The sequence below is a fragment of the Arachis ipaensis genome, chromosome B4 (assembly GCF_059453495.1).
Source record: "Arachis ipaensis isolate K30076 ecotype BB chromosome B4, ASM5945349v1, whole genome shotgun sequence".
Lineage (NCBI taxonomy): Eukaryota > Viridiplantae > Streptophyta > Magnoliopsida > Fabales > Fabaceae > Arachis > Arachis ipaensis.
Window position 1 is genome coordinate 18683469 of NC_142439.1, and position 25145 is coordinate 18708613.

General features: G+C 33.9%; 3 protein-coding genes across 3 annotated transcripts; 1 reads left to right on the top strand and 2 right to left on the bottom strand.

Annotated features, from left to right (window-relative positions):
- Positions 1–1899: 1899 nt before the first annotated feature.
- On the bottom strand, positions 1900–8716 carry LOC107639053 (putative histone-arginine methyltransferase 1.4). Its single transcript, XM_088483984.1, has 15 exons — positions 8141–8716; positions 7835–7897; positions 7391–7493; positions 6750–6896; positions 6550–6653; positions 6303–6401; positions 6099–6168; positions 5800–5896; positions 4999–5053; positions 4634–4717; positions 4083–4160; positions 3566–3669; positions 3277–3449; positions 3035–3186; positions 1900–2417 (listed from the first exon to the last, which is right to left on the bottom strand). The coding sequence occupies exons 1-15, from the start codon at positions 8360–8362 to the stop codon at positions 2316–2318; spliced, it is 1653 nt and encodes a 550-aa protein (XP_088340110.1). The 5' UTR covers positions 8363–8716; the 3' UTR covers positions 1900–2315.
- Positions 8717–9644: 928 nt separating this feature from the next.
- Positions 9645–12299, bottom strand: LOC107639054 (xyloglucan 6-xylosyltransferase 2). The gene is made up of 2 exons (XM_016342470.3): positions 10797–12299; positions 9645–10034 (listed from the first exon to the last, which is right to left on the bottom strand). Exons 1-2 carry the CDS (start codon positions 12125–12127, stop codon positions 10010–10012), a joined length of 1356 nt encoding a protein of 451 aa, XP_016197956.1. The 5' UTR covers positions 12128–12299; the 3' UTR covers positions 9645–10009.
- Positions 12300–19303: 7004 nt separating this feature from the next.
- LOC107636181 (uncharacterized) lies at positions 19304–20689 on the top strand. The gene is made up of 4 exons (XM_016339705.1): positions 19304–19605; positions 19816–20056; positions 20204–20513; positions 20580–20689. Exons 1-4 carry the CDS (start codon positions 19304–19306, stop codon positions 20687–20689), a joined length of 963 nt encoding a protein of 320 aa, XP_016195191.1.
- Positions 20690–25145: the final 4456 nt, after the last annotated feature.

Here is a 25145-nt window from a genome sequence, read left to right on the forward strand (position 1 = left end):
CTATATGTATAATTTAACTTATTTTCAATGTATATTTTATATTCGAACATTTATTTAATTCAAGTGACTGATTTTGTTATTAATTTTTTGTGTACACTTAATATAGTTGATTTTTTATATCAAACAAATTAATCTTTGAAACGAATTTATAACTTGATTTCTAACATTTTAAATTATTAGACGAATTAATTCCTAAATAACAAAAAAATAGTCCATTAGATTATTTACAAAGTCATAAGTTCTAATTTTCTAAAATGAAAATAATTGAGAGATTAAATTGTCTAAATTTAGAAAATAATAGATTAATTTGTCTAATACTCTAAAATATCATGAACCTTTCTTAAAAATTTTTTATTAAGAACTAATTATCTCAATGAAAAAAAAGAAAAATAAAGGTAGCACAAGAATACATCTTGCCTTTATGATGTAACAGGGCCTCTACTTTGTTAACATACCAATTTGTTAAAATGAACAATTATCTATGATTAGGGGGTGGCAAAACGGGTCGAGCCTGTCGGGCCGATCCGCTAAATCCGCTAAAAAAGGCGGGTTGGGCTAGGATTTGGAACCCGCCAAATTTAAAAAACCCGCCAAACCCGCACCGCCAAATCGGCGGGTTTTGGCGGGGCGGGGCGGGCCGGTCCGCCGGGCCGAAGATTTCTATTTTTCTTTTTTTTTATTAAATAAAAGAGTGATTACTATTATAAAATTAATAATTATAGAATTTTTAAACACTTTGTTTTCATTTTTTGTTTTTATTCTTCTTTTAGTTATTAACTTTATTTATTTTATTTTATAATTTCGTATATATGCTCAAATTATGTGACTTATTTTTTAAAATAAAGATGATTCTATCGACAAATATTATTTTGAACAATTTTATTGAAGTTAAAAATTAAAAAAAATAGTAAAAAATTATATTATAATTTGACTATTTTTTATTTGTATTTGATTTTTTAATTATTATTTTTTGGTTAATTTTAATAAATTTTATTTTTCAAAAAAAAAAAGAAGCGGGCTAGCCCGCCAATCCGCCAAAAAGCGGGGCGGGCTAGCATTTTGAACCCATTTTAGTTGACGGAGCGGGCCGGCCCGCCCCGTTTATGGGGCAGGCTTAGGCGGGGCGGGGCGGGTTGGAGCGGGCCGGCCCGCTTTGCCACCCCTATCTATGATGCACAATTTGTTAAAATAAACAATTATCTATGATGCACAGACACTAAGATACGATACAAAACACACAAACACACGAATTTTAAAATTTATAAAACACAGGAATACACCATATATAAAAAATATTTTTTAGATAAATTACAATGATACTTTGATATCTTATTGATATTAAAATATAAATAATTTTTTAATTATATAAAATATTTAAAATATTTTGTTTTATTAAATAATAATATATTATTTTTAATCTCATTTTAAAAATATATGATAAGAATAAAATTGGACACACTGACATATAATAATATTTAGATGTGTCCAAGTATTTCTGAAAAAAATTTTTAATTTTTATTAAGATATAGTTAAATACAACATACACACATGTCAAACGAATATCAATGAATGTCTTGTCCAAAATATGTCTGACATGTAAACACAGCAACCTAACAAATCCATAATACAAGAGGAACACAGAAAATGAAAGTATTCAGCTGCAACCCTAACCTCTTGCAATTTTGAACAATTCAGAAATCCTTTGACATGTTGTAAAACAATGGTGTTGTCAATTTGACCAACGATATTTTAGCTGTTTTTTTTTTTTTGGACCTTCATCAAGTTATTGGACCAAGGTCCAAGAATATGAAACAACTTTTTTTGCAAACACTCACGTGTCAACATTTGAACTCTTGCTAATTGGTACAAATGACAACATAGCCTTCAAGTTAAACAGAATTAGCAAACGTTAAACTGTCAATCAATTCACAAACAGGAATATGTATGAGTCTCTCCTTTATCGGTTTTTCCAAGTGGATGTGTGGATGACATGATATTCTCCGCAGAATTGATAATCTTACAAGGAAAGCTTAAAAAAATCTAAACTAATAAAGTAATTGTACACAAGCTTCAAACTTTGTCAGGTATATAAGCATCAAATATATTGCTTGTTAAATTATGGTGCAACCAAATACAGGATCAGCTGCACAACCACTCAATTCACAGCCACTAGGCTAACGAAATGTCGATGAATTTTACAGGCCCGGGGTATGTCCAAATAAATACAGACATAGTTCCCCCCCCCCCCCCCCCAACTTGCTGCAGCATGGCTGATTCATGTTACAAACAGAAGCTGAGGTTAATATTTCATCAACCTAAGCATTCTGCATGAGGGAGTCAATCTGGGCACATGAATTTGGCGAAGGCTGTTGCATTAGCTCAGCTTCATCCAAATCCTGAGATTGGATATTTACATCCTGCCAAAGTAACTTGATGTCACTCAAAAATAATGTAGTGAAATGGAAAAGAAATTCTATTGATTGCATCGCATTGCTCAGCATGCAATTTATGCAGCAGGCCTGCTGTGTTAGAAAGCCCACCTAGGAAGCAGCAAGGTTTTGCAGCTTTTTAATTTAATGGATAAATAATTCGAGCATGGGAAGTTCCTCCCAAACTTCCAATTAAGGATAAAAAGATCAAGGCCGTGATTTTATGATCAATACAATCGGTGGTTAACCCTTAAGTCTTATTGAACATGGAATCGGTATTTTCAGTTTGACATGAATTGTGATCATTTATGTACTTCGTTAATTCTCCTAAAATGAATATATATTATCAGCATAGCATGAGTTGGAATATATTTCATCAATAGGACCCTGTAGACAACATAGACAACAATGATATCCATCATTTGTTAATTCTTCCTAAAAAACCACATTTACTAGGTCTCCTTAAAATCATCAGCCTTATTTTACCCTTCTAAATTCCATTGGACAAACTTTGACTGTACGAAAACCCACTTATACTCCAGATTCAAGTACCCTATATAATTTAAAATCAACTTGAAAATATAAGAAATAGATGGCACCTTTACCTGTGTCTGTATAAGTGATTGAGGTTGCTGATCTTGGGATACTGGATACACCTGAGGCTGAGACATTCTGTAGTAGGGTTCTTTCAGATCAAGTTTACAAGATGATGTTTGTAGAATCCCTCCTTGTTCAGCACCAGGCCCCCACATTTTAGCTAAATGCAAATCGAAATGTGTTCATCCACTATACGGAGCACAGATGTAGAGTATAGTAGTGAGAGGGAAAAAGAAAGACGACGACAAACCTGATAATGTCAAGTAAATTGTATAACTTTGTGCATTGTGGGCAATCAAGTGAAGCCTGCCCGTAATTTCTTGTCCTGCCATGACATAAATTGGCTGAGACAGAACACAGCGTAATTGATACCAATGAGTTGTTGGTGAACCTGGGGCAGTTGTAAGCCACCTCTGTACAGTACTGCAGATGTGGAATAATTATGTGACAAATAATTGATAAATCAAATATAAACAACTGCAAGACCTTGATGAAAACCAAAGCAGACAATGCTGTACTAATGGAAGAAGAACGGTTACCTTCCATTGAACAATACATCAAACCAACATGCCAACCCATGTACTCTGGCACCCACAGTGGATATAAATCTAAGAGGAATGTCAATTTCATATAGTTCTTCTTCCTACAGAATGACAAGTCATATGACTATACATTGCTAGATAAATTCTTTTGAATCATTGAAAGATTATAACACCAAATGAAAACGTTCTGTTCCTAAGCAGCAGTATATAAGTTTCAAAAAATCCTGTAAGTGGTTTAAAAAAACATAACGCTAATGAGATTCAAGACTTGATATTTGAAAAAAGACAACTCAAGATTTCAGGATGGAAATTCATTTCAAAACAGAAAAATCTGTCAGGTGGAATAATATGATGAAAATGATATCAAAATAGAACAGCCTATTTCATGAAAAAATGTGGAATTTGCCAAAATAAATGGGACTTCAACAAAATTTTGAAAAAAAAAAAAGACCCCGGGGGGGGGGGGGGGGATGGGGTGGGGGACACAATTTAACAAAAAAAAGTAAATACTTACCTTTATTTTGTTGAAGTCTATCACATGAAACGATGGAGGAGCTACTAACAACCTTGGATCAAAAGCATCCACCACAGGCTGTAGAGAAGATGAAACAAAGAACATATAATAAACACTAAGGTACACAGAAGTACAAGAGGCTTTGTGCATCAGGATGACAATCAACATAAGATGAGGGAAAAAAGTGGGGAAAAGTAAGAGAATACTATATCATAACTAGTAAACTAGAGGGGGCAATGACTTTGGAAAAGGAATATAATCCTCTTCAGCTTGCTATGTGGATGCCAAATCCTGTGTTCTAATCTCTAATTTGACAGACTGATAATGGCGTCAAAAGCAGGTAAAGTTACCAATTTGAACATTAACAATGCATTCCTTTTTCTACACCACTATCAGTCTCGTAATGTGAAAATGATAATTACATGTAATCTCTGCTCTGAGGAAGGGGATCCCTAACCAAAGGTTTTATACAGCAAAGACTAAATAGTGCCTACTTTCTTGCATTATCAATTGGTATCCTTCATAATTTTCTGAGTACAAAGCTAATGTACCTGAGAAAAATATCCTTGAAATGCAGTCCCATGTAAGGGTGTCAAATCAACGCCAAAATAGTTTTGTTGCTGCCAAAACAGGGCCTGAAAAGATATAACAAAATTAATCAGTAAAATTAAGGTGGAAATACAAGTATATTAGCTACACAAAAAGAGCAGTTAGAAAATAGTGGTGAATTGTCTTATCAGTTATCACTAGAAGAATGATATATCATGATCTGATTCTCTCTCCATCTCTCTGCCACGTGTGTGTGTGTGTGAGAGGAGAAGTGATAACTCATATGTATGAATTGAAATATGTCAAATAAGTACAACTATAGTGAAAAAGGTGTGTATGAGAGAATGTATAGAAAAACAATACTCACCTTATTAGCAATTTCAACAAACAAATATTCATCACTGAAAGGTGCCATGTGAATCCTACATAGTGAAATGAATTTAAGGTGAAGTTAAGACAAACAGTTCTTTGATAACACCACAAAGTTAGAATGTAAAGTGCATACTTATATAATTATAAACACTGACTCAGATACTAAGTTGCATTTTTTTAAAAAACAAAACAAGCTTGAAAATATACACATAAATGAGATTTTACAAAAGCATTTTGCTTATGTATTATTGTGAACTTCCACTGAAACAGTGATAGCTGTTATTTTCAGAGTAGTTGGTAAATTGACATGGGAAAAATTATATTCGGGGAGGGGGAGGGGGGTTTCAATTTTAAAAGATGGATGCCATTTTCAAAGCGAAGATGTTTACCTCCTTATCCCTGCAGAAACATATCACCACCAGACTGGCCAGTTTAGATAGGTCCATAAGTAACTTTTTATAACTTTTAACTTATGAAAAGTTATAGCATTAATGTTCGGTACAATTTTCAAAATTAACTCGTAACTTTCTAAAAAGTTATTTAAAGTGCTTATGAAGAAGTAAAAAAAAGTGACTTCTATAATAAAAAGCTTTTTATCACTCTCCTTTTAAAATAAGCACTTTTGTGACTAAAAAACCAAACACAAAATAACTTATTTATAAGCTACTTTTAATATAACCCCTTATGTTTTAAGCTTCTTTTCCAAAAGAGCTAAATTAAGTTATTTATCCAAACTGACCCAGCTAGACCCACAATTAACTACAGCAAAAACGAGTGCTTCAAAGTTTATGTATACCTCCCCACTGAAGGAAACATTTTCCCATGAGGTGTGAGAAACCTGTCTCTGGCAATGACATAAGACTCCAGCATTCTTTCATTAACTAACAAAGTGCCTGCGGAACAATAGAACTTCATAATATGAATAACCAATAATGTGGTTTACAAAATATTAACTATGTCGATCCCCATTTTCAAATTTGCATGTCACAACTTAACTCTACATCATGACACAAATAGGGGTAAAATGTAACACAACCCATGCATGAAATATCAGCATCACTTCAGATTGTAAAAGCTAGTAGAATATCAGCTTACCCATGGGCTCAGATATCAGAATATCAGCTTTCTCTGGCAACTCAACATCCTCCACTTTGCCTTTGATAACCTGCAGATTATAAAAAGAATATGATCTACGTGACATACACATACTAACCTTGATCATCCAATAATTAATGAGTACGATTAACGGAGATGACTTTAGCAGAAAACCAATAAAAATTTATAAATTAAAAATCTCACCGTAATTCGTTGACCCAGTATTGGGTTTCCAGCTATAAGTTTTCGTGCATATTCTGCCATTTCAGATGCTTCCACAGCATAAACATGTTTTGCACCAGCCTGCAAAGGAATGACAGCATGACAGGAACTCAATTCAAACTCTTGAAAGGGAAGGCATGGGAGACAGCTGGAGTTTTCAGTTAATTAGAAGCAATGATACTTTAGCACATCCTACAGGTATATTTAGCAAACTATGATTTTTGTTTACCTGAGCAGCAAATAACGACAAAATACCACTGCCAGCACCAACATCAACTACTACACGGCCCATGAAATCAGCACGGTTCTCAATAACTGCAGCATAATATGTTCCTAAAAAAAGATGAACAATGAATTCTTCAGGTAAATACATATGCCTAAAAAAGGAGCAGACAAAAAAGAAATCACTGGAGTACAATTTGATATAACCTGTCCTCACATAGTCCTGCAACATATTTTGCTGATGCAGAAGTTGTCCATAATAATGGAAATACATTTTTGCAGAAGAAGACTCTATCTTTTCATCGAATTTGCTTTTGGAAGTTATCGCATTTGTTCCATTTGGTAGGTTACCCCCTGGTTGAAAACAATCAACTATGCAATTTACATATGTTTGAATTATCAATGGGTTATAAAATGTAATCAAGAAGTTAACAAGAAATGACAAATTTTAATCAATTGATTAACCAGGACAGTCTGACTCCAAACACCATCGTGTTTGCTAGACAAAGAAAAACAGCAGAAGCAGTTAACAAGACATTAAACCAATTCTACCAACAGCACAATAATCAGTTAATTACTCTATAAAGAAATCTGCCAACCAAGTTTCACTAGTATCAACTAGCACAACAAAGTTTTGCGGGACATCTGATTTTAATCTAATAAATCAAAGAATAACAATCCACTTGATATGCTGAAGAATGAAGACTAACATTTTTTCAAAATAAAAATGGTAACCTAATGAAGAATTGCTGCACCCCTTCATCTATGTTTTCTAAAAGATCAAACCAAAATCAACACAGCTTGCCAAAATCCATTCTAAAACACCATAAAATAATCCAAAGAAGCACCTTGAACATTGAATTCCTTCTTCCATTGTTGGTATACACAATGGAAGGCCTCACTATCTTCCTCATTTCTAAACTGAATAGCGACTCCCCTTGAATATGATGTCTGGTTCAAAAATAGCACAGTTAAAAGGCATAACTATTTTGCAGTACATCAATGAAATAGGCAAGGAAACAATGCATCGAACAAACCTCTCAATAACAGAAGTAGCAGTAAATTAAACAAATAATCAAAAGACGGGTTACAAAAATGAAAAGGATGCATCATAACCACAAAATAAAATTCTTTATAAACTATAAAGCTAAAATCTTCAAAACAAGTAAGATAACAAAAAGAAAAGTGAGAAAAACAAATCAGCTTGTTCTAGAATTTGCCAACCAACCAACCAAAAAAAAAAAATCTCAGCTGAGATAGACAGATAGTACTACAAAATGATGCATTTGTACCTGTTTGCCCGCATCGGATCCTTCCACCATGCAAACCGATTGAACAGGACCTAATCTAAATATCTGCAGAGCCAGATAAACCCACATTTAACACCTCACAAAAAAAAAGACATATCAACACAACATTTGCTGCATTGGAAAATGTCCAAATCTGGGACTTCAATATGTCCATTAAACACATTATTCCAGCTCAAAATTCCATCTCTATTATTGTTATTATAACCATCATCATTAGTTAAGTTTTCTTTCACTTACTAGTAACTAAATAAACAGAAACCAAATCAAAAGAATGGAAAATAATCAAACCTGAGCAGCTCGGAGATCTACATTGAGAGCAACCTGATTGGACTCACGGAGGATTTGGAGTTCCGGCAAGGAGCCATCGCCGGAGGCGAAGCGAGCAATCCCCGGCGAAGAAGAACCAGCTTCAGAAGGAGGAGGAGGAATCAAAGAAGAACAGAGCTCAGAGATTGATGCCAAAGCAAACTCTCGGTGCTTCCGCTTCTGCATCGCTACTGAATCCTCCATTGCTAAAACCCTATCCGGCTTTCCCTCCCTCAAAAACCCAAACCCACGCACAACAACGATAGTTGTTCTTCTTTCCTGTATTTATTTAATTAATTTTCCTCCGAATTTTTTCTTCTTCTGTTAAAAAGGAAGAATAAGCGGGCATATGAATCTATTCTATTTATATAGCCATTAGGCTTAAGACTTTGCGTGTGTATGCACCAAGATTAATTAAATAAAATAAAATAAAATAATAATTTGGGGATAGGGAGAACAAAGAGGAACTAGGGTTTTGGGTTTGGGGAAGTTGAGAGCCGCCAAAGATAGAATAGAGAGAGAGAGTTTATAAGTGTTAAGGGTGGGATTGTGGGAACAGTTTTGTTTTGGTTTTGGAGGGTTTTATAGTGTGTGTGGCGCTTTCATAAATTTGTTTTCATTTGTGTTGTGTTGTGTGGGAGAGGCTAACTAAGTGGTGTTTGTGTGTTGTGTGGACTTGTGGTGGTGGTGTTGTGTCATTCTCAATAGTCATAGGGAAAACGAAATTAGGGATCACATTTTCGTCGTTTTATGGATGACGTGGATGTTCCTTTTGGATTCTTTTGGGGCCCACGTTATGGAGCTGACTGAGCTGTGTTGGGAGAATAATCATGGCAAATGAAAATAAATAAATATTTTACTTACCTCTATAAATAATACAAATTTTTACTATATTTAGTGATAATTGATCAAATATAATAATTTAGACTATTAAATGTCAATTTTATCATCTATATTATAAGTTTATAACCACTATTTAACTACTACCATCGTCATGGTTTTCCGTCATCATCATGAGTGAGTTTTCAACCACAACCCCAAATTATTAGTTTGTTGTCATCAACCACTCTAATTCAATAATCAACTCAACAATTAATTTAAAAAAAGAAAAAACTAAAACAGAGATTGAAAAAGAAACGAAGTTGAGAGTAAACAGCAAAGATTGAGTCAATGGAAGTGGAGGCCACCGAGATATGGAAAATGTGATAGCAAACGGGTAATGCGACAGTGGAGACTATAAGTGGCAAACAGGTCGAAACCTGTCGAATTGGACTGTTTGACTCACCACAAAAGGTCGTCAAACTCGCAATACTTGGCCCGCGGGCATTGGCGGAGCGGGCCGGCGGGCGCCTGCCCTTTATCCTCTTTCTTTTTTCGAAAATCGTAAACCAGCTAATACTATAAGCCTATTACCAGCCAATGCCACAAATCCAAACCCCAAAGTAAAATATCAAATGTAATCGATTTATAATTCCCACTTAAACTCTTTTCAAAAATAAAACCTGAAATCTCTTTGATATCATAGTGTGTAGCTACCATTCCTGAAGTATGCTTAAAGTACACATCATCTTTCCTTAAAGTAGTTGAACATCTTTCTGATACGAAGTCTCTTTGAAGCCTTAATTGACTAGTTATGTTGCACTATAATTACAATTACGTTACAAATGAAAACAGCAGAGCGATGAACTTAAAAATAATATTATGAAAAAGTGCGTCACCTTTCTCTACTTAATATTCGGATTCAATGCCTCCTTAAGATTTTTCTTCACAGCCAAACCTATTCAAGTATTCATAAGATAGTTCTTCAGTTCAATGCCAAATTGTCAATATCATTCCATTACTAGATTGGATTCACTGGATTAACATTCCTGATAGCCTGTTACCATATTGCCACATCAATTAGAATCATCAACTGTAATATTTTTAGAACCAAAATAATACAACTACAAAAACTGCAAATGCAATTTAAGGAATCTATAAAAATTGAGTGAGGGTATAGCCACCTAATTAAGTCCTAATGATGTATGTCTAAAGATCCTCTTAAAATTTGAATTAAGAGGAAGAATTTATCATTTCCTGCAATGAAATTATAAAAGCTATATCCAAGTTGCCAGTCTAACAAACCGATTGTACTTCGTAAGAAAGAGACTATTCACAAGATGGTTCAAAATGGCAAATGGCTTACACATTCCAAGAAAAAAACTTGGGTATATAGTTAAATAAGTGTTGTCATCAATTTATCCACAAACAAAGTATCTACAATGTCCAGTATAAGAAACATAAAGCCACAGAGCAGAAGAGGGCATCTCATTTGCTCTTTCAAAAAATCAAAGTAACTTTATACTAAAAGAATGATCAGCAAAATAAAAAGAAAATAAATAAAAAATATTACAATATTTTCAGCTCTACCATAACACACTATGAACCTCAGCAATTGCATGTTTGACATCCACTACAAGCAACTGCAATCTAATCAAAATCATGACTATACTGGCAGCACATAAAAGAATATTGAATAGTATACTATATAGTAATAATAAGATTAACAAAACCGATATGAACCTTGAACATAATCACAACCTCCAAGGGAAAAAAAAAAAAAAGGCACCATTTTCATCAAGATGAAGAAACTGGCAACCTGATAGCCTTGAAAGCAGGATGAAGCAAACCAAGCTCATCTTTAACATCAAGTGGATTACTACTCTCATTCCTCACTCTCTTCACCCTCTTACTTGCAAGAGACTTATGAGTGAAACCATACATCTGCAGAATCTGATTATCACCAAAATTGTATGCACGGTCCATCTGCCTCAAACACCTCTCAACAGGGTAATCCCCAAACTTACCACAAGGCTTGCACCCAACAAAATGTGTCACAAGTGGCCACCTATGATCACCAAGACCAGGGTGATAATTCTCAATCATCTCTTCATAACGATCCACAAGAATTCCCCAATAGCCATGCAAGTAGTAACCATTCTCAAGGTACACTTTGTCACCCCATTTATCCCTCTCAGTTGCAAGTAGATACACCATTGCGGATTGATCGTCTGCTTCAAAAACCGGCCTGTTCTTGAGCTCCCTAGTGAGCAATTTCCCAGCTTCATCCCTAACTTTCCCCTTTGGTCCCATTGGAGCCCAAGAATCAAGAATATCCAATGACCATTGACAATTCCTTAGAAGGAAACTACCAGTGTTCAACCCAATCCAATTTTTCTCATCATACACCATCTCATTCCAACCATGCATCACAAAGTTGTGATCTTTGTACCTCTCCCACGGAACCTCGAACGCCATATCCGTGAACATGGCGTCACTATCCATCCACCATAGAAACTCGACCTCAGGGTGCGACAAGAGCAGCTTCCGAATCAACGGAAGCTTGGCCCAAAACCCTGCCATTTCTGCATCAAATAGCGCCATGTTGTAGAAGATTTCGATCCCGTGGAGCCTGCAATAATCGATTTTGTTCTTAATGGATTTCAGAAGGTAGTGGTCACCGACGGGATTCTCGCACGGTTTTGGAGACGAACCTGTTACGAGAAGGACGCGAGGTTTGTTCGGAGCGATAAAATTTGGGAAATTAGGGTTCTGTTGGAGCCACCTTTTGCGTTGTTGGTCCCAATTGGTGATTCTGGGACCTAATGTGTATGGCGCCTTTGGATCGCGGGTTATTTCGTCCTTGCTGGATGGCTCGTCGACGAGGATCGTGGAGATATCGAAGGTGGCGTAGTTGTTGGTGGTGGTGGTGGTTTTTTCTGAGTGTTGTTCTTCGAGGACGCGGCGGTGAGAGTTGAGGTGGTGACGGAGATTGTCGAAGTCTTGTTGAGGGGTTCCAAACTTGCCGGCGCCAATGGTGCCGCGGAGGACGATGACGGTGAGGAATAAGCAGAGGAACGTGACGGCGCCGTGGCGGAAGGCGCGGCGGATCTGACGGAGCCGCCGGGCGCCGAGGCAGCGAGTTAGCATAACGAATTGGGGGAGGAGCGAGTTGACTCAGGCGAGTTAGTGGGACAACGGAAATTGTCTGAATTAGTGTTACTAAATGTTTTGTTTTTGAGGGTTACGAGGTGATGTATACGATGATGTTTTATGGTTTATTTTTGTGATAAAGATTTTAAGAGAGGGATCAAATTCGAACAAGGAGAAATGAGTAATGTCATGTAATAAGTTGAACGCGATTACGCGTTCCGTAATTATATCGGAGACTCTGGGCTGTTTTCTTACATTGGACGGCCTGTGGCCTGTCGGTGAATTGTTGCATTTTTTTAGTTGATAATTATTAATTAAATTAAATAATGTTATTTATCCGTTTATGAACTAAATTTAATTAAATTAAATAATATAAATTAAAATAATATTAATTATAATTGATTTTATTATATTAGATTAATTTAATTAAATTTTATTAAAAAAATTTAAATATATAGTATTATTCAATTAAATTAACCTCAATTAATAGTAACAATCAAATTATTCTTTGGATTTTTGTATTATGATAAAATTGATTCTTTAAAAAATTAATCAAAATTGATAAAAACACATTTTTATTAGGTTAATTTGCCTAATGACCAATGTTCTGAAAACTGGATCGGACTGGCCGGTCTGACCGATTTAATCGTGAACCGTCAGTTAAAATGGTTCAGTTTGTCATGCAAAATCGTGAATTTGAAAATCGGATTTAAATCGTTGAACCGGTCGAGAATTGGTCGGTCGGACCGAATTGGGACTCGGCCGGTTCTCATCAAACGATGTCGTTCCGCGTAAAAACCAAACAGAAGCACGCGTGAAGCAGCAGTCAAGCCACAACCAACCCTTTTTCCAATTCTTCCATTTCCTTCCTCCTTTCCAATTCTGCCCCTCGGCTCAGACTGCTCAGAACGAAGGCAAAGGCTTCACTTTTTTTAAATTTTCGTTCTCTGTTCTTCATTCTTTACTCAAAATATTGTTTACTTTTGGATTCTGCTAATACTACTAGATTGAAATTTGAATCTAGCTGTATTATACTTTGTTTTCTTGTTTTGGATTGAATCATTAAATGATTAGTTTATTTATTTTGCTGGTTAATCTTTGTTAAAATTGTGCTGCTTCAGTTGATTTAGTTCACTAGTTAATCTTCATTAAAATTGTGTGTTGTCTTTTGTTTTGTGTCGTGACTCGATTGTGCTTAGATTGTGACTGACTTAAACTTGTGCTTAGATTGAATGATTAATTGATTATTGATTAGCTATGGCCATTTCGATGTGTTGCTGTTTTATATTTTGTAATTTTTATATACAGTGATGTGCTGTTGTTTTGTGTCTTGTGACTTAATTGTGCTTAAATTGAATGACTATTAATTGATTAATTGATTATTACAATACCAAAAAAGAAATCGTTCATACAACTGTGTGGTCATTATCATTTTATCTTGGAGATATTGCAGCTATGTTGGTTTACTCTCCTTCAGTATATATGTTCAGCTGAAAAAAATTGTTAGTTCAGAATAGTTGCAGAGCTTGAGATCTTTGAATCTGCTGCAAGCGTGCTGGAATTGTTGTGATTTTTATATAGGATAGTTGTTCTGCCATGCTATTGCTGCCTATATAAGTGTGTAGCTACCACTAAAATTCGTAACCCTCATTAAATTACCTCAGCTATACCATCAATTAAATATCTTGAATACTAATATGCAGTTGCTATTTCAATCTGCATTCTACATAATACTGTCTAAACATGCTGCTGCTACTTTAATCAGCATTCTGCAATATGTTTTAATGAAATGGCTCAAGATTGAAGATGACGAGGCAATCTTCTTCAGGAAGCAACACGTATAGTGAGATTACCACATCTAGAAAAACTGTTTCTCATGACCTCAAATCTGTGTTTTGATGTTTTTTGAGTTTGATCACTGCCTTTTCCTTCATTATCTTATCTTTTTGCTCCTTTACTACTCTCTGATACTCTATATTTTTACAGTGTAACCTTTGCTCATTCTTTCTCTCTAGAAAGTCGATTATTTGTTCAGGATTTGGTAGTTGATGTTAGTTTAGAAGAAGCCATTTTGGAATGAATTCAGGTATACATCTTATTAGTTTGGTGTTTGTTGACTGAACCATATATATATATATATATATATATATATATATATATATTATTTCATTCTAAAATAATTTTTCTGGTTGAACCACGGTTAGATCGATTGAACTACTAAACCAATGAACTAGTGACTAAAACGGTTCGATGACCAATCCGGTTTTCAAAACCTTGCTAATGATACATTACGTGACAGTTTTTTTTTTTTTTTTGTGACTTGGTAGGCCTATTACGTGAGAATTAATGCTTCACAAGTTCACATTCATCTTTTAACCATTGTTAATAAAAAAATGAGTAAATTACAGTTTTGTCTCTAATATTTGAGATAAGTATTAAAATTATTTTAATATTATTTTATCATTAATAATCTATAAATAAAATTGATGATGAAACAAAATTAAAGCGATTTTAAAATATTATGAATATAAATAAGACAAAAATATTGGAAATGAAAATAATGTTACTCTTAAAAGAATTACCAAATCAAGTAAAATGATAATGAATTTTAATAAAATTAATTGTATTATAAATTAAAAATTTTTACTCATACTTGTAGAATGGCGAGTAAATAAATTTTCAAAAAAAAAATAAGTGCACTGTACATATACAATAAAATATAAATTATACATTTTTTGTTTCTAATATACTGAACTTTATTAATATTTAATTTAATTAATTTTTTAATTTTTAAATAAATTTTAATTTGTTCTTCTATAATTCCATTTTTTTACGATAGATAATTATCTAATTTATTATTTATTTTTCTCTTAATAAAAATAAATTTACTTAAAATAAAAGTACTGTGATTAAAAATAAATTTATTTAGAATGAAAATAATGTCATTAAGAATAATTTACTTAGATATAATTAAAAGATAATTGGATAATTATTTATTATAAAAGATTGATATTATTAAAAGATAAAATTAAAATTTATTTTAAAATTAAAAATAAAATTTAGCTAAATTAAACATTAAAAACTTTTGGTACATTAGAGACAAAGAAAGTATAATTTATATTTTATTGAATATATATCATGCTTTTTTTTTCGTGCAAGTTCATGTATTAGTTATTCTACAAGTATTTCATCATGAGTAAAAATCTTTAAAAGTAAAATTAAAAAAATTACTTAAAACAAAAGTAATGTGACTAAAAATAATTTACTTAGATATGATTAGAAAATAATTGAATAACTACGTACCATAAAAAAATTGATATTATTAATGGATAAAATTAAAATTTATTTTAAAGTTAAAATAAAGTTTATTTAAATTAAAAATTAAAGAAGTTCGATATATTAAAGATAAAAAGATATAATTATTTATACTTTATTGTATATATATTATATTTATTTTTTTTAAAAAAATTATCTACTAGTTATTCTATAAGTATTCTATGATGAATAAAAAATCTAAAATTTTGAATTTATAATACAATTCATTATGTTAAAATTTACTTTTATTTTACTTGATTCGGTAATTTTTCTAAGTGTAATATATCATTTTTGCTTCCAATATTTCATCTTATTTAAATATATAAAATTTTAAAATTGTCTCAATTTTGTTTTGCCGTCAATTCTGTTAATAGATCACTAATAATAGAATAACATTGAGACGATTTTAAAATATTAAAGACTTAAATAAGATAATTTAAATATTTAAAATAATTTTGAGACTTATTCCAAACATTAAAACAAAAATAATACTTTACTTTAAAAAATTAACAAAAACTAATTTAATTCATAGTTTAAAATTGTAAGATTTGAGAGACCAAATAAATACTCCATAAAAAGATCGACGACAATTGTGTTTCTTTAGTATAATTTTTCTACAATTTTGTACAAGGAACATTACTTTTGAACAACAACAAATATAAAAACTAAAAAGTGATTCTGACTCACCACAGCCTTCACGAAAAGAATATTCGATGCATAGTTATAAAAACCGAACTGGATCAAACGGTTTAACTGGGTTAACTGGGAACCGATCATTAAGACGACTCAGTTAGCCTCAAAATCCAATTGGTAAAAAATCGGTCAAAAAATCAGTCGAACCGCGCAGTTAACCAATGAACCGACGAAATTGGCCGGATTTTTAGATGTTTTCCAATTTGGTGCATCCTCCAAAACGACGCGCGTTTTGACCTTTATTAAGAAAAAAAAAAAACCTAAATGGCCAAAAGCTTAAAACTCCCCAACGCAGCCCAGTCCTCCCTTTCCTCTCCCATCTGAAACTTTGAACTTTGAAATTGAAAGATCAAAAGAACCCTAGACCCGCAGCCCCCACATTCCTCTTCTCCATCATCATCCCCTTCCCTTCGTTGCGTGTCTCAACCCAGTCTCTCTTCACTGCGTGCGCCGTCGCTGCTTCTTCACCCCTTGCTGTCGGTCGTCGCTACTCAGCTCCTCGCCGTGGGTCGTCGCTATTCCGCTCCTCGCCGTGCGTCATTTCTGCTTCTCTGCCTCCTCGCCAGTCTTGCTGGGTGATCTCTGCTCCTCACTCGCCGTCTCTGTCCTCATTAGGGGTGAGCATAGGTCGATTTGGTTCGGGTTTATGGTAAAATTAGAACCGAACCAATCAAAATGTAATTGGTTCAATTTGGTTTGGATTTGCATTTTTTTGTACATATACCCGAACCAAACCAAACCGATTAAGAACGAGTTGGTTCAGTTCGGATAATTGGGTACCCGATGACTTTGAAATTCATAAAAAAAAAAAAGCAAATTTTTATCTTAAAAATTCAACAAGTACAATAAACATGTAACATCAATAGAAATAATCCAAACATGTTAAACACCAAATACATTAAAAACTAAATTCATTAAAATCCAAACATATTAATAATGAATAATCATTATCTAATGAAAAAGCCATATATATATATTATTTAATTAATATATGATCGGGTTCGCGGATTGGTTCGGGTTCTGCACCCCCAAAACCGATACCCGAACCAATCACTAACAAAAATCATCGGTTTGGTTCTGGTTGGACCCGATTACCCATTGGTTTCAGAACCAATTTAATTGATTCGGTTTAGGTTCGGACGGGTAATCGGGTACCTGCTACCCGTGCTCACCCCTAGTCCTCGTCGTTGAGTGGTTGACGGTTTGTCAATTTCTTGAGTTGTTGAGTGTTCAGCTAACTGGTGGTAATGGATAGCTTGAAGAGGGTAAGTGGGTAAGGTAGTAATTTATTGTTACAATTCTTCAAAGCCTTTCTCCGCAAAGCATTTCTCTATTAGCACAATGACTCTGACCAAAAGTTTATTTTGACATTTTTCTCTTGAAAAATAATTTAGCCTTACATTTGTCCTACTAAAGACCTTCAAACTAATTAAGCTCCACATAGGCTTGCTGCTTGAGATTTTGTTAACTAAAGTGACAATGATGAGGGCTTAAATGATAGGGTTAATGATGATGGAAAGAACGAAGAACTGGATGATGAATTTGATGATTTTCTTGATAGCAAGCCTGTTCTAGAACTGCAGGGTGTGGATCCAAAGAGGGGTTGGAGATGGTAGTCATTGTTTAATTGTTTATGATTTTTATTTGTTACTATAGACACTGCTAGAGATGGAACTTTGGTTTGGTATCTGCAGAAAATCTAATCCACAGATGTCTTTGAAATGCTATGATTGCATTAAAGTTTTCATTGTGCATAAATGGTAATGTTTAAGCATGAAAATTGAATTGATTCTGAATATAACTGTGCTGAAGCCAATTAAAGAGAATTCTTCACTAAATGGAGATTGAGTCTTTGAAGTCGAAGAAAATTACCAGAGCTTAGAATAGTTTCTTTTTATTTATTTTTTATTTATGTTATTCTTCATGAGTTTAAAATGATAATTAGTGATATGTTTTTTTGTTGCATTTTCTATAAAAATATTAGAAATTATTGTTTGAATATTTGAAATTTGTATATTAAATTTTTAATAATTATATTTTATATTTAACTAAATCGGTTGAATTCCAGTTAAACTTTGATTGAACCACTAAATCGTTGAACCAGTTATTCCACCGGTTTATTACTTGGTTCAGTTCTCGCAGCCTTGATTCGATGTCGATGCAATTTATCAGGATTTTGGGTAAATGGAATGAGCTGCCTATCATTTTTTAAATAACTCTTAATTAGCTTATCATAAACAAACTAAATCTTTATATATCAACACTCTCAATCCCATATAAAATTATGATAGAGAAACTTTTTGGGTCATCATATTTTGGTTAAATGACATAAATAAATAAAATGGCATTCAATATTACATAATAGTCTTAAAAATAACGTTACATGTATATTTGAATTTGACAATAAAACTATATAAATCGAAATAAATCAATTCGATTTATCCTTCGTCTATATAAATCGAATTTAATCAATTCGATTTAGCCTTCCTCTATATAAATCGAATTTAATGGATTCGATTTACTAACATAGGACGTTGCATGGTGTAAATCAAAACAAGTAGATTCGATTTACTGCATGTGGTACAACATAACTAAATTGAAGCTTATCGATTTGATTTATATATATATGGACCAATGCTATAAATCGAGTTAAATTAATTCGATTTACTATGATACTTATATATATAAATAGGAGTAGAACGTTAAATTCTCATCATAGTGGGAATCACAATGGCTAGTGATGATAGTTTTTTAGTTCTTGTATACTATAGAGGGTCGATTAAGAAAAAAATGTGAGAGTGAATAAAATTTACTAATAAGGATCCGTTGAGCATTTTTATCAAATATTATATGAGTTTCGTTGAGTTTCAAAATACTAAAATCCAAAAACTGGGACAACATGGCATGAAACGGGTGGAGAAGTTATTCTATAGAATTTTGATTTCTGTTGTACGAGATGGTGTGAAGTACAATTCCTTCGTGATAGACAGTGATGAAGATTTACAAGTTTTGTTCCACTATCGTCGTCAGTTTCCGAAGAGAGGATCCATGAGTTGTTGGCCAAGCTTGGAGATGTGGTTTATAGTTCAAGAGGATCAAATTGGAATCCTTAATCTTTAGCAATGCCAGAAGCCTCTAGTTCAATGCTTGTTGGTGCTTCATCATATGTGCCTGCCATTGCACCTGAGGCAGTTTTGGTTGCATCTCCGTCGTTCGCACGATCTAAACCGCGATTGTGATGAACAAATAGGTGATAATCGACCTTTCGGTCAGCTTGCTATTGCGCTGGTCGGCACTCCTGTTATGATCCCAGTTTTTGGGGTGGGTGGAGAACCAAATGGTGTCGAAGATGTATTGTGGGATGATGATAATGATGTGGAGCCCACCACTATTGATGAGGATAGCGATAATGATCTTGGGAGGAGTATTCCAATTGGGGGTGGTGGAACATCTATTTCGGAAACTCAGTAATACCCCCCCCCCCCGCACTTTTCGACTTTAGACTTGGAGACCATGGCATAATAGGAGTTACCGGATGCAGCATCTGGATTTGGGGACAGAGATACACAGGATGCAGGAGGTCTAGCTGAGTTCTAAGTTAGTCAGCAATTTCAGAATAAAGAGGAAGCCGTCTTAAGTGCGAAGACTTATAGTATCCGTCATGAGGTTGATTACAGAGTGCTGGAATCTGATCATTGCAAGAACTATAGAAAGTGTAAGGATTTCGACAACGGTTGCACATGGTTGATTCGGATCACTCTTCACCAGTGGAAGGGTATTTGGGAGGTAAGAAGGTATAATGGATCTCATACATGTCTGGCCACGTCGATATCTAGTGATCGCAGGATGCTTGATTATCATGCTATATTTGCTTTCATACTGCTTATGATAAGAGCTGATGCGGCTATGTTGATCAAGGTATTGTAGATTGCAACAGAGGCACATTTTGAATTCAGACCAACTTACAAAAGGGTTTGATTGGCTAAGCAAAAGGTTGTGGCTCAGATTTATGGAGATTGAAAAGAGTCATATAATGAGTCGCTGAGATGGGTACTGGGTATGCAGATAACAATGCCAGGTAGTGTTGTAGTGTTGAAGACGAGCCCTGTGCGACTTGGTGTGCAAGTCGATGAGTCATCGATTGGTGTGCAAGTCGATGAGTCATCGATTGGTGTGCAAGTCGATGAGTCATCGACTTATTTCCATTGGCTATTTTGGACATTCCCACCGTGTATCGAGGCCTTTAGGTATTGTAAATCGTTGGTTAGTATTGGTAGGACACACTTGTATGGTAAATACGGGGATACACTGATGATTGCGGTTGCTCAGGATAGGAATTCTAACATCATTTCCATTGCTTTCGTACTTGTAGAGGGTAAGAATGCGAAGTCGTGGTCATTTTTTCTGTCTCACATTCGGCATCACGTAATGTCTTAACCAGGTATTCTAGTCATATCGGATAGGCACAATGGAATCAAGGCTGCATTAGGTATCCGCCTAGTGCCTACCAAGCATTTCGTATTTGACACGTGGCAGCAAGTTTTGCCCTGAGTTTTAAGGGCAAGGATGCAATGAGGTTTTTAGTGAATGCTGCTTATACCAAGACTGAGGTCAAGTTTGATTACTGGTTTGACATTCACTGATCTAAAGACCCTGCAATGTGTGACTGGGCTAACTTGATTCGCCTTACCATGGGCTAACTTGGTTCAACATTGCATGCATACTAAATCAAACCTAGTAACTTCGATTTATTAATGTGACACTAATTCGAATCTATTTGATTTAATTTAGCTTGAAAAACTGTAAATCGAATATGGTTGATTCGATTTACATATAAATGCAAATAGAACCCCAATGTAACCTAATTCTATTTAGGACATTGGTGTAATATTGGATTGCATTTGTTTTCTTTATGTGAATTACTATCATATTTTTGTAATTTTAGCCATTATTTAACCAGTATAAATGTTAAATTATCTTCAACAAATAAATTTTATTAATTTATGTGTACAAACTCTGAAAAATATGGATATAAACTGTTTATGTGTACAAATTCTGATAAATATAGGTGCAAACTATATATTTCTTGTATATAAATACCTGTAAATATGGGTGCAAATTATTACTAGCCAAGTGATAGCCCAAAATGATAATATTTGTTGGTCATGTAATAATATAATCATATATTGTAACACCCTTACTACCATAATGTCACGCTTTCAGCTGCGTCACTCGATAGTGTAGATATTACGACGACTTTCATATATATATAAAAGACTAATATAGGAGCCTTTTTAACACTTGAACCCGTATAAACTTTTTTTTTTCAAATAAGAAACCCAAAATACTTTTGAACTTAAAAACATACATATATACATACAAACTAGATACAACACTTAAAGTATATACACATACACAATAATAACTTACAAGCATTACATACCACAACGCCTATCCCTCTCACAAAATTACAAAGATAAAAGCGAGGAAAAACTAATAGCTAAGATGATACAAAATATTGTATAAGCAAAAACGAGATAAAATCTTTATAAATATCTTCGTCCATATCCTGAAAAGAGAAATCTGTAGGGGATGAGAACATCATCCTTTGCAGGGTTCTCAGTAGAGGGTTAAGGAATTGCTATAACAAGATATGTAAAGGAAACTATTTTCAAATACAATGATCGTTGTTCGTCTTATGTACCTTTGAAAAAACCAATTTTAACATTCAAAATCCAAAACCTTTTTAAAAGAAGAATCAGTTAATTATCCAAAATCCAAAAACTTTTCCTTTCTTATAAAGATATTAAAAGTTTTCCTAGACTGTATGAATAATAACCAATTTATTCCAAGCATAGGTTCATTAAGTCTATGCTGAACCAGCTTGACTTTTCATACGTTACTAAATTTCAAACACAAACCAATCACGGCCTCCGGCCCAACACCAAATCAACCATGGCCTCAAGTCCAAGCAACTCAATCAACATCCAATTCACCATAATCCAACCAATCAATCACAAACACAAGTAATGAGGTTCAAATACAATCAAGAGTAGTTACATCAGGTATAGCAATTAGCAGTTAAATAGAATTATTCACATAGGCAAACCAATTACAAAATCCACACCCAAACAATGTCACATAGGTGCATATGATGAATGTCTGTCCTAATTGGCTGTCATATCACATTGTCAGTTCAACTGCCAACCCGACACATCCCCATGAGAATGTCGCCTTTTGGTCACAAATAAAAATGGGAACTCCTAGGGACATAGTGTCCAGCACACTGTCCAAGGGATATAATGATTGCCACACTCTTGTGACTCAAAAAGATGTGAGCGGGATACTCAGCTTCAATCCTCACATTACCCAGGGATATAGTGCCCGACACACTCTTGCGACTTATAGATCGCGTCTCAATCAAAACCAAACTCATCTCTATCCTAATTTCAAAATCATTCTTGGCTCATTTTCTTTCAAAAACAAAACGTATTCAGTTTACATCTCGCCAAGAATCACTTTTTCCTCAAATCAATCCCTTTTAAAACCAAAACCGCTTTTGGTAACATTCTCCAAAAATGCCAAACAACTTTAAAATCATATCAATTATAAATCTCTTTAAAAAACTCAAAAATCATTCATTCTTGAACCATTCACTTAACTACTTTAAAATCAAGAGTTGTTAATTAAAATCCACAGCAAGGTCTCAAGACTTTAGGGGAGAACAATCAATTTTATTTCCTTAAATTCATTAAAGATTCTTAAAATCATAGCTTTTAAATTTGAATCAATCAAAGTGAAACTTAAACCAAAACCAAATCATTTAAAACAAAACCATTTTCAGTTTCATTCTTAAATTTGAAACATTCTCAAAGGCTCGAAAATTGTTCCGTGTTGCTAAATTAGAATTTGAGAATACTTTAGCTCTTTCCAAGACGTCACAAAAATGAAATTAATCAATCAAAATTCAATTACTTTTAAGTTCACTAAAAACTCCTCCGAATGTAGTTCTTTGATCAAATTCAAAACATAAGTCTCCTCATATTTAAATCGACTTCAAAACAAAATACTTTTCTTAAATACATTAAAGTTGAAAGGTAATTCTCTTCTAAATAAATCGAATTCAAAATATATTATTTTTCTTAATAAATAAAACACAACAAAAATGCTTTTCTCCATAACTCAAAATCATAGCATAATTCATTTTTTTTCTTAGTAAATCTAAAATCAAATAATACAATTTCTCAAAATTTCAAATTTTCTCTAAATAACATTTTAAACAAAGTCTCAAATTTTATAACGAAATTTTGACAGCATATCCTCTAAAACTCAGACTTTGCTACTATTCTCGGGTCCCATCTAAACCTTTTCCAAATGAAACCAATTCCAAAATCAATTCTAATAGATCAAACCCATTTTCAAAACTCCAGAAAACTAATCCAACAATCACCAATCACCAGTTTAACAAAATCAATCAGTAATTCAATCCAATAAACTGTCGTATTCATCCAAGATAGACCAAACAATACATAAGACTTACATCATCACAAAAATATATTTCTAAATCAATATCCATTTATAACAATGCCGAAATATAAAATAAGTCTTTAGAAAAACTCCTACCTCGAAAAGTTGAAACCATAAACCAAATGCGTCAAGAAACATTTTTCCTCTCGGCCCGCAATCAGCGGTGGCTACATCCACAACTCCGCTTATTTTCGCAACAACAGAAATAGCTTTAATTGTAACATGTAACCTCGGAACTCAATCCTAAAACATTAATATCGCGAAAACCTTAATAACATATAACCAGAGGACTTCCTCTATGAACGGGGTTTCTCTCATTACCTCGACTATCATCGGTGTCATTTGAAATCCCTTTGATATCTTTTGTCATTTTTCAGTTATAGGAGTTCTCACGCCTTCTATGATCGTTAGATTAATGACCGTTTTCAAGCTTGATTCTCGTGTGCAAAAAAGACTACTCTCTAGTACCTATCTTGCATGGGGATGGATATTTCACTGCAGTAGTTTCTTCTTGAGTTAGCACAGGAGATCACTTCTTGGATTTGTTTGAGCAGGTATCTTTGACTCGTTGCCACCTCTTATTTCAAAGCTTGTAACTTGTGGCGCCATATTAGCAACTAAGTTGTGTGTGTGTTTGTTGATGATAAGCACTCTCACGCCATTACTGGCGCGTAATAGTTTCCTGAGCCTTCATCTATGGCTTCGCTGACGATCTTCTAATGGTCCCCACAAATGGTACTAATTTTTAAACGACGTTTCTTAAACACAATATTATTTTGGGGACCCAACAGAATTTCCAACGTATGTGTGTAAGGCGATGAGAATAGTTGTAAAGACACTTCAATCCTCAAGACAGTAATAAGTGAAAGCTTTTTGGAAGTTGTAACCTACCAGGGGAAACTCAAGGTGCCCTTTATGTAGACTTGATGTCTAGAGTTTGATAATTGATTCGTGCGAGTTTGAAAGAACAAATGAAACTTGATCGTACTTAACGTAGAAGATACATTCCTCTTTTGAAGATTTGATCCACTTTAATTAAATAGGAGAAAATACATTATCTTATTTTTCCTAGGTGAGGGTCTCAACCTGTATCTAAGCCTTTAAGAAACTTTTTTTTACAGTGAGGCGAAGAAAGAAGAGAGGGAGAATAATCTGTATATTCCTCTACTAATAGTGGATACAATTTTAGTATATATACAAGATGGAAAAGATGCACAACTCAACAAATCTGTTCAAAATTGTAAAATCTATAAAGAACCCTATCATAACAGAATTATATTCTTGGGTGATGACTCATAGCTTCTAGAACAAAAGGAAAACAACAATAGTATAAAATAATAGAAAAAATCAGAAGGAAAAAATAATAGAGTAAGGGTACGATCATTTATCTTGAGTCTGTGCATCTTTAGAAGAGTTGGTAGCTTCGGCCAAAGGTTTGTTCAATATGCCCCCGCAAGCTAGAGGATGGAAGAGATCGAGA